This window comes from Meles meles, chromosome 3, assembly GCF_922984935.1.
Source record: "Meles meles chromosome 3, mMelMel3.1 paternal haplotype, whole genome shotgun sequence".
Taxonomy (NCBI): domain Eukaryota; kingdom Metazoa; phylum Chordata; class Mammalia; order Carnivora; family Mustelidae; genus Meles; species Meles meles.
Window position 1 is genome coordinate 41,326,443 of NC_060068.1, and position 10,963 is coordinate 41,337,405.

The window sequence follows — 10,963 nt, forward strand, 5'->3', positions numbered from 1 at the left end:
GGGACACTGTTCACACTTCGCTCTGACCACTTCCTTGTCCCCACTGTTTCTTACTAAGCCACATTTAGATTCGGTGTTACAGGTGCGAGAGAGCTAAGGTCTTATATATTTGTTTAAAGAACTTTTCTTAACACCCCACAACCACCAGACATGCTCTCTAAATTGTTTTCTTTTCCATCTTTCCTAAGACTGGGTCCGCTGGATCAGAGTTTAACTAGGCGGGGATTAGCAATGGCATCCCTGGACATCGGCAGTCACTGCTTCAAATTTCCAAGTATAACAAATCTGATGGATGATGAAATTATTCACTTGCTGGTGAGGTTGTAAGGAAAGTTACTTGAGGGCTTCACTGGATGAGCAGTGTCTTAGTTGCGATAATATTCTGGAAAATTGTTGAGTTTAGCAAGCTATAGTTTTTCATGAATTCATTTTAGGAAAAGTTCTTATGGGGTTTTGAGGGAGTTGTTTTTGTTTTGTTTTTGTTTTTATGAGCCCATTTCTTCCCCTTATACACAAAGTTCAGTGTATTTTTACCATCCATATTTATAGTTGTTGATGCTGAAAACTGGAATCCCGTGAATATCAATTTGCTTTACAGCAAGTGTTGCAGACATGGATGATTGATTTCGTTAAACCAAGACAGGAGATACAGAGATATAGAGGAAGGGCCCAAGGATAAGTAGGCATAAAATAACATTTACATCTCTTTCTATACAACGTTCTTGTCAGTGGCAGTCCTTGGTATATTTTTGATATATGACATTGTTTTTCCTTAGTCAAGGGTGTACATATTACCAAACACAAGTGAATTCTTTTTTTTATTAAAGATTTTTAACTAAGATTTTATCTTTTTATTTGAGATAGAGCAAGAGAGTGAGAGACAGCACAGGAAGGGCAAGAGGGGCAGAGGGAGAGGGAGAAGCAGACTCCCCACTCAGCAGAGAGCCTGAAAGGGGCTTGAACTAGGCTCGTACCTGTGGAGATGGAGGGAAATGGGGAGTAGAGAATGGAAGGCTCTTGGTCATGGACAGGGCAAGAGAGAGGAGGATGTGGTTGGGGACGGCCAGGCCTCCCACTTGAGCAGATGGTTGGAAGGACTGCTATTCATGAAGGTAGAATGGAGAAGAAACGCTTTGGGGGGCACGATGGAATCAAGGATTCCATTGTAGACATGGTGCATTTGGAATGTCTGCAAAACAGCCAAGGAAAAGGGAAACTTTGAATGCATTTGCAAAACGAGTCCAGAACTCCATCCCAGAACCCTGGGATCATGACCTGAGCCAAAGGCAGATGCTTAACTGGCTGAGCCACCCAGGGGCCGCAAGTGAATTCATCTTGATGAAACACTGAAACCATATTTTCACCTCTTTGTGGCTTCCCAGGACGTACCTTGCATCTGTCCCTCTGTTACATGTTTAAACATAGACTTCTCTGGGCTTGGAGCAGGTTGACCCTGTGTCTGATCTTCCACTGTAGCCAGAGGGCTCAGATGCAAGGCAAAACCATTGCATTGGCTTTTGTACTAAATATTTGTATTATTGCCCTCCAGTGTTTTCTCATTGTGTGCAACGAGTCTGTCCTCTTTAAAAAACAAAACAAAACAAAACAAAAAAAACAAAAAAAAACAAAGACCTGAATGACGACAGTAAAAGAAACCACACTCTTGAGTGTGAGAGAAGAAAACCATATAGCTAGCTAGGTAAAACAAATATCTGTTTCTCTAGCTTTTAAAACAAACAACCCTCCCCCCAACATATATATCTAAAACTCTCGTTTTGCAGGCCAGCAAGTTTTCATAGGGAAGCGTTTAAGTGGGGCAAAGGGAGAGGGGAAGTGGCCTTCCTCTTCTGTAAGAAGTGCCATGGAGCAGGCGCCCACACGGGAGCCCAGAAGATGACCCAGGGCAGGGATGTATCATCTCGGCTCATAGAGAGCTTACTGTCTAGGGAGGAGAGGCAGACCATCACAATTTAGGCAGATGAGGAGGATGTCAGGAACAAGGAAGTGTGTTGGTTCACAAAGACTGGAAGTCAGCATCTTTTTCTAATCTACATTTTGAAAGGCTCTGGTTGCTCAGTGAGAAGAGATTGGAAAGGGGTTTGAACTAGACTGGTACCCGTGGAAATGGAGGGAAGTAGGGAAGGGAGAATGGAAGGCTCTTGGTCATGGGGAGAGCAAGAGAGAGAAGATGGTGTGCTGGGGGATGGCCAGGCTCCTCCCGACCCCCTGCTTGAGCAAATGCTTGGAAGGGCTGCTATTCATGAAGGCAGAATGGAGAAGGACTGCGTTGGGGACATTTGGAATGCCTACAAAACAGCCGAGAAAAAGGAAAACCTTTGATGCATTTGCAAAATGAGTCCCAGAAAGGGGTCAGAGTGAGTTCTAAGTGTGGGAGTTCTGGCACCTGAGGGGCATCAGAAGCCATGGGAGTGGAAGAGCTCACATGGGGGTAAAGGGTAGAGCAAAGGAGAAAAATGTGATCCCAGACTAGCCTTGAGATACACCAGGCCTTTAAGGGATCTAGTGGAGGGTGCGGAGCTGACAAATGAGCCTAAGGAGGAATGGCTAAAGGCAGTTAATTTGCAAGGGGGAAAAAAAATCATATTGCATGATCACAGACCACACAGCCCTGGCTAGCAGGTCTCAGCTGCAAACCCCCATTGGCTCCAAGGAAGCCTTCACCAATGCTAGGAAAGAAATCCTCTGCATGTATGTCTTTCCTGCACAGGGGGAGAAAGAGCTTCAGCTTCCCTTTCAAAGATGACCAAGCTGGACATAACCCAGAGAAGAGAACGAAAGGAGGAAGTGGCCACTGTGTTTCTAGAGCAGGGTCTGCAGTTCCTCTGGGGCAACAACTGGGAAAGCCTCAGAAGTCAGCTTCTCTGTCCTGGTTGAGACCCATTACTGCTAAATTGGGAGCAATCTTGCTGGCCGTGGCTGGCTTTTCACACTTTCTCTTGTGGGAGGTTCAAGGGCTACTGCATGAAAGAACTCTCCCTGTTGTCTTTATGTTTGAAAGCAGATGGAACATTGAAGAGGATTTTTACTCCTCTCCGGCTGGTTCCAGTGATTTCATAGTGTACAGTGTTTCCATCGAATAGACATTGTAGTAAATCCCAGACGGGTGTTGGGAGACTGTGTCAGGTCCTAGTAGATGCAACACAGCATAACCTTCCAACATTATGTGAGTTTCTGAGATCCTTGTTATTTCCCGTGGATCTGAAATGTGGGGGATATCCCTTCCTGTATAAATCGGTTTTATTTATTGAAATCCATCTCCTAAGTTCTGCAACGGAAGACAGTCCCTGGTCTTAATGTGGTAACAGTAACTACGTGTGTCCGTGTATTTTGATACAAACGATTTAATGTGGATTAACCCATGCACTCTTTTGCAAACCTTTAAGGAATAGAATTGGGTGCAACTGATGGAAATCTGAAACAGCTTGGAAACCTTCACACGTTGGCCGTTTCTCATGCTTTTTCGCTTTCCTTTTCTTTCTCAAAATATATTTCAGTTCTTCTTCTGCAATTTCAGTTCATGTTTCAGACATTTAGCTATCGACATGTGAGGACAGAGGTTATGGTTCAGGGAAGTCTCTCCTTCAGGGCATGTGGCCATTATATTAATGAATGGCATCCTGGTCAGTAGGAACCACTTAGCATTACCTGGGTTGTATCCCACGAGCTACTTTGGCCCAGGCTTGGGACTGAACATGACAGCCCCACCTGGGGGGAGTGTCTTTTCTTAGATACCCTCCCAACCTGGATTGGGAAGCAGCTGCCCTTTTGCTTTCTGCCGCTAGCCTGTCCAAACTAGAAATAATTGTGGGTGTTAAACAGTAGGTTAAAGCCTCTGCCTTCAGCCCAGGTCATGATTCCAGGGTCCTGGGATTGAGCCCCCTTCGGGCTCTCTGCTCAGTGGGGAGCCTGCTTCCTCCTCTCCCTCTGTCTGCCTCTCTGCCTACTTGGGATCTGTCTGTCAAATAAATATATAAAATCTTAAAAAAAAAAAAAGAAGAAGAAAGAATTGTGTCCTGACTCATTCCTACCTATCTGTACTTTTAGACTTTTTTATCTTTCATTACTAAACGACTGCTTTCAAATATCCAGGCCTGGGCCCCCAGAGTGGGGATAGAGACCCCTAAAACTTAAGCTTGGAGGACCCAGAAGGTGAGGAAGAAAGCGCACAGTTTGGTTGAGTAGTATGCACAGTGTCAGGGGTGGTGGGGGGGATATTTAGAGAAAAAATTAAACTTGGTTTGAGGAGTAAGTATATATTGAGCATTTTCATGGACCAGATGTAAGCTAAGAGCATCACACGGTGTTTCGTACTTAATATGCACAGCGATTATTACGTGTATCTTATTCCGTCAAATTAAGTGATGGTAATTCCAAAAGCCAACTCTGAGCCTCAGCTTTTTCAGTGTCTTATTCATGGAGCACATTTCATGAGCTCATGAAAGTGTGGCTATTTCCATAGAATATGTAAATGTTTCAAGGGAACGAACAGCAATTCATCAGAAATAGCAAAAGACAATGAGCTCTCCAAAGAATGACTGTTCTTTTCTAAGACTTAACTTCTGGGAATTGAAATCTGGGCTGGTTAGGCTGAACTGGAAGGGACGGGCCAATGTCTTAGGAAATTCGATTTTCTGCTGCTGACGTTTAAAGCAGGGATTTCCTTGGGGCACGCCTGGGTGGCTCAGTTGGTTAAGCATCTGCCTTCAGCTCAGGCAATGATCTTAGGTTCTAGGATTGAGTCCTGCTTGGGGCTCCCTGCTCAGCAGGGAGTCTGTGTTATCCTTCTGCCTCCCCCTCCCCCTGCTTGTGCTCCTTCTCTCACTCTGGCAAATAAACAAATAAAATCTTTAAAAAAAAAAAAAAAGAGAGAAGAAGAAGAAGAAGAAGCATGGGACGCCTGGGTGGCTCAGTCGGTTGGGCTGCTGCCTTCGGCCCAGGTCATGATCCCAGGGTCCTGGGATCGAGTTCCGCATTGGGCTCCTTGTCCTGCAGGGAGCCTGCTTCTCTCTCTGCCTCTGCCTGCTTGTGCTCTCTCTCTGACAAATAAATAAATAAAATCTTTAAAAAAAAAAAAAAAAGAATGGCAATGAAGTTTAAAAAAAAAAAGCAGGGCTCTCCTTCTGATTTGCTTCCTTGAATTTGCTACTTGACTCAATGTGGCTTTGCTATTTATCCTTCTTACATTTAAACGGGTTTATTTAAGTCTTTCTTGGTGACTGGTGCCCAGAGGACAGTTGTGGAGTTGATTTTATATTTTTGATGTATTTCTTATAAAACTCAACTGGGGGAAACTGCATAATATTTCATTGCCTCATGAGATATAACGTTTTTATAATCAGAAAAAGTTATCTTTGGAAAGGTTGTCACTTTCAACTGCTAAACAAAGTATTGAGTATATAACAGAAGGTATAAAATACTTGAGTTACCAGAGACCGTAATGATGATGTACAAGAGCCCGTTCTTTTCAGAAATGAGAACCTGGGACGCCTGGGTGGCTCAGTCAGTTAAGCATCTGCCTTCGATGCAGGTCCTAGTTCCTGGGATCGAGTTCAGCATGAGGCTCCTTGCTTAGCAGGGAGTCTGCTTTTCCCTCTGCCTGCCTCTCCTCCTGCTTGTGCTCTCTCTGTGTCTCTTCCTGTCAAATACATAAATGAAATCTTTTAAAAAGAAAGAGAGAGAGAGTGAAAGAAAGAAGGAAAGAAAGGAAGGAAAAAAGGAAGAGAAAGAAAGAAGAACCAAATGCCCAGAAGTGTAGTAAAGTTTTAGGCCTTTTCTGAACAGAAACCGATGTCAGTAGATGGAAGGCAACCATATAGTGGAAAAGTGAGAAGGAACATCGTCCTTAATATGTTTGTTTGTTTTTTTTTTTTTAATTTGCTTCTTTGTAGTGGCCACAGATGTCTTCAATTCCAAAAACCTGGCCGTGCAGGCACAAAAGAAGATCTTGGGGAAGATGGTGTCCAAATCCATCGCCACCACCCTCATCGATGACACGAGCAGCGAGGTGCTGGACGAGCTGTACCGAGTGACCAAGGAGTACACCCAGAACAAGAAGGAGGCAGAGAAGATCATTAAGAACCTCATCAAGACAGTCATCAAGCTGGCCATCCTTTACAGGAATAACCAGTTCAACCAAGACGAGCTGGCGCTGATGGAGAAATTCAAGAAGAAAGTTCACCAGCTGGCCATGACCGTGGTCAGCTTCCACCAGGTGGAGTACACCTTTGACCGGAACGTGTTATCCCGCCTGCTGAACGAGTGCAGAGAGATGCTTCACCAGATCATCCAGCGCCATCTCACGGCCAAGTCGCACGGACGGGTTAATAACGTCTTTGACCATTTCTCAGATTGTGATTTCTTAGCGGCCTTATATAACCCCTTTGGGAATTTTAAGCCCCACTTACAAAAACTCTGCGATGGTGTCAACAAAATGCTGGACGAGGAGAACATCTGATCTGATCGTGTGCATTAAGACTGGGACCGCTCGTGATTTCTTTGAAAACGGAGCACTGCTGATTTATGAAGGAAAAACGAATTTTTTAAAGGTGACCCATGTTTCCGAAAGACTTGTGCCCAGCTCAGGCGTCCGACGTTGTCAGTTAATGTTTTATGCAGCTTGTTTTATTTGAAGAAAAGCAGATTGCCAAAAACTCTGGTGAAACGCTCCCTCCCTAACAGTTCGCAGATCGTGGGAAAGGTGTCTCTGGTCGTGTGATGCAAATAGAGAGTTGTACAAAGAAAAATGTGGATGGCTCCAAACCTCAAGAGGTGGTTTTTTTTTTTTTTAGGTCAGTTGTTGTGTCTTTAGCACGTTGGGTATTTCTCACGTGTACAGAGTTATGTACTTTCATTCACTATTATTCCTTACTGTGTATTCCTACCTTGGTTAAAAAGCCGAAAACCCTCTCTTGCTCTCCTTGCTCCCTTTGAGATGATTTCATTTTCAAGTCCCTTTTGTTCAATGCTCCTTTGTTTAAGATTTTGTCACTGACAGTTAAGTTGGGTCTTCATCAAGAATTAAGACACTCAAGAATTGAAGGCGGTCAGATCGAACCCTCAGAAAACAGGAAACTGCTTCTCAGAAGTCAGTATTGTAGGACCCAGCTCTGTTTGACGTTGTGACTAATGTCTAATAGACGAATATACTTCGGGACTGAGTCCTGTTTTTTAGTACCAACAGTAATACTTTGAAAACATGGTAATTCTTGAAAATGTGCTGGTGGCCTCTCCACTTTTAGTATATGTTTCAGCTGTAAGAGACACAAGGAGAAATCTATATGGTTCTTGTAAAAATCAGCAATACTAAGTACAACAATCTTTATTTTAGAGATGAGCTCATCCAAATAATGTAGGGGGCTTAAAGGGCCAAAAAGGAAGAACATATTGCTACGGGCCATGAGAATGAAAAAAAATGCATTTCAACATTGAATAAGTTTGATAGGTAAATAAAGAATGTCACTTTTTTATTTAACTGATAAGGTTTTTGCTATTTTGTTATTTGCTATCTTGATGAGTAAACCAAAGAATATTTGTATTCTAAGCATTTTGTGTGTTGTTTCTATATAATTTTATGCGTGTGGATGATAAAGTAAAGATCTTATTTTATTGGGGGGAAAAAAAAAACAAAAACCTGCTGACCAACTATCAGGAAACAATAGACTTAACTCCCAGCCCTAAATATTTGCATTGGCGCTATTTCCATGATTTAACATACTCTTTTGCCTGGAATTTGCCTGCCTCCCAGAAGACTGACATTACAATAGGAGTTCACCAGGGAAGAGCCTACAACTTAAAAATTCCAGAGGTTGTGATCTGCTTTAACCCACTCACCCTCGTCTCAGACAAGCAGCCGAGAGAGGCAGAGTGTCTCCCTGTTTGATATAAAATCCTCAACCCCCAGATCCAAACTGAAATTACCATTCTCACTTCCCAGAGGGGGCAGGTGACTCTTACAGGTTGTAGCAAGAGCATAGCTTCATAGCTGTGGACAGGACCAGCTGAAGAGAGAGGGAACCTGGGGACAAATTTTAATCAGGGGGCTTCTGGTTGGCTCAGTCGTTAAGCATCTGCCTTCAGCTCAGGTCATGATTCTAGGGTCCTGGTATCAAGCCCTACATGGGGCTCCCTGCTCAGTGGGGAGTCTGCTTCTCTCTCTGCCTCTGCCCCCCCCACCACCCCCTGCTAATGCTCTCTCTCTCAAATAAATAAATAAATAAATGAAATATTCAAATCAATAAGTGTGGTATGGATAAAGTCCATTTTAGAAACATCCTTGCTTCAGGCAGTAATGGGCAATGTGCTTCTGAAATGGTTTTCACACAGTGACATTTGAGATGGTATTTAAATCATGCAGGTCTGACCTATTCTCTAAAGATCTGGGTATGATTTTATACAGAGACATTTTACGAACTTTTGAACATGGCTTCTAATTTGGGGACATCTCATGGCTCGAATGTCAGAACTCTCTAGAACTTCAATTCAAGGTGGTCACAACCAGCCATGACTTTGAACAATGGTCCGTGCAGCCTGCTTCTCCCACCAGGCTCTCCTTCCCCAGACAGGGAAGGCACTTTATGTGCCCACACCTGAGAGAAGTGGCCTTCACCATTGTGTTCCCCAGAAAAGGTATGGTTTTACTTTGACACTTTACTGTTATTTGCCAGATTCAGAGGCTAGAAATACTGAGCAAGTCACTTTTAAAATGGCTTTGTGTTTTTCTGATTCTTAGACCTTCCGTTTACAACTCAAAATGAGTTCAAAAGAGGAACCAGTGTTAGGAACTTTACTGGTACAGACATAAGGCTTTTTTCTTTCTTTCTTTTTTTTTTTTTTTGGTCTTATAGGACAATGTCTCGTTCACAATTATCTGGAAAATTCTGTTTTCCCACCATGTAAAAAATTAAAAAAAAAAAAAAACCAACAACAACGAAAGGCTCAAGATTTCTGATTGTGTTTTGCCCCCTGCAAAGGATTAAAATGGTATTTTGTGGTCTGTACATACCAGTTGGATATTGACTGAGATTTTAGTTTATCCTTGAGATTTCTGATGAGAGCACCTGATTATAATTTAGCATACTGATCTGGACAGATAATAATTGACAGATGAATATATCTATGCATTTAATGAAATATTTGTAGTAAACAGTTAAGTGCTCTGTAATTGCTAGGAAATTAAAATATACTTTTTTTAAAAAAAAGATTCATTTGATAGAGAGTGCAAGCAGAGGGATTGGCAGTGGGAGAGCAAGACGCAGACTCCCTGCCCATCAAGGAACCAGATGCAAGGTTCGATCCCAGGACTCCTGGACCATGACCTGAACCAAAGACAGATACTTAACCAACTGAGCCCCTCAGACACCCCAAAGTTAAAATATTCTAATAAAACTAACCTAATTAGTATGTTAAGAATATTTGGACATTTTTAGTCAATCTTGCTTTTCCAAAACCTGCGTTATCTAAACTAGTTGAACTTGGTCGTGTCTGAAAAAAATCACTGTTTTACTTGACAGATTGCATTCCTGGGACTAAAGCTTCTCTGTAATTTGTTAAAGTCCAAGCGGGTTTTAGCAGCCCATGCTGTTTATGGGAGATGAACTTTTATCTAAGCTCTGAAATAATTTTCCTTATGATGATTCAGATAAAGTCTTTATAGAAACCCCCTAATGAAAACATTGAGGTACTACCCAGAAAAATGAGTCAACTTTTTTCCAAAATGAAACAACAGGAAAATCCTCAGGAGCTTAAAATCACATATCACTATCACAGCAAGCGATTATAAATCTGTTTTCTCTTTTACTGAGGTGTCCTCTTGGTTACTTATGTGTATGCCCAGGGCCAGAAAAACACTTTTATCACAGGGAATTTCCCAAAATGGAAACATTTTCGTGTAAGCTGCCAAAGATGAGTTTTCATGTCTGTCTCGCCAAAGATGTGTTTTCCAGCCAGCAGTGAACATCAGCCCCCAAGTTATAGGGGACAAGACACCAAAAACGTCCCGTCTGCTGAGCACTGAAAAGGATTGGGACAAGACAGCCAGCATTCACTGTTAAGAGAAAAACATCTGTGCTCTGGAAAATATTCTTAGGTACAGACAATTGTGCTGTATGTCCACCAAAATTCCATGAGGTCTTTGTCTGAGGAGGCAGCCATGGGTTTAGACCCCCCTCCTCTTCCTTCACAGGTGCCTGAAGAAATTCTCTGCCTGCCTCCCTAACAGTTACACGTAACTCGTTTGGCCTCACAGAGATGAGGTGCTGATCAGGCCCTTGGGGTTTCTTCTGTGTTTTTTGTTTTTTTTCTTTATTCCAGTATAGTTAACATACAGTGTTCTATTAGTTTCAGGTACACAATATAGGGACTCAGCGGTTCCACACAGTCCTCAGTGCCTGTCAGGACAAGGGCACGCCTTAATCCCATCACTTACCTCGCCCTCGCCCTTCCCCTGCACCCCCCTCCGCGCCCCGGTTGCCGTCAGTGCATTCTCAGCGCATCCTCCATAGCTAAGAGTCTGGTTTTGGTACTTGGGGTCGGTTCTTAACACAAGAAAAGCACTCGTGATTTTTAAAAGTATGTGGTTTGATTCGCAAAACACCCTAAGATAAGGTGCTTCTTCTCTATACTTTAATTTTAACATTGAAAAGCTTACAGATGGACTAACTCAGTCATTTAAACCTGCCTGATGGGAAGCATAAATTCAAAGCATGGGAGTGAAAACTCGGAATATGCGTACCAGGATTGCCCCATGATCTGGGATGATTGAGGTCTTATGAGAAATCGAGGTTCCATTTTCCCAGAAATTGGCTGTTAGGAGCCTCCCCACTCAACCAATCTCAGTGACTGCTCAACATCTGTTACCGCTCTTTTCTAAGACCACTTATGTTCACTAATGGATAAATACTTGCAAAGCAAATGATACATTTTTGTAAGACATTGAGTGTCTTGG

General features: G+C 42.8%; 1 protein-coding gene across 4 annotated transcripts in view; it reads left to right on the forward strand.

The window, feature by feature from the left end:
- The window catches only part of TNFAIP8 (TNF alpha induced protein 8), a 111,416-nt gene extending 103,855 nt beyond the window's left edge, over positions 1-7,561 (forward strand). For all 4 annotated transcript variants that reach the window (XM_046000926.1, XM_046000927.1, XM_046000929.1 and 1 more), the window contains one exon: positions 5,910-7,561. In XM_046000926.1, coding sequence (XP_045856882.1) covers positions 5,910-6,475 — 566 coding nt within the window. In that variant the 3' untranslated portion in view covers positions 6,476-7,561. The remainder of the gene's footprint in view (positions 1-5,909) is intronic.
- The last annotated feature ends 3,402 nt before the right edge of the window (positions 7,562-10,963 follow it).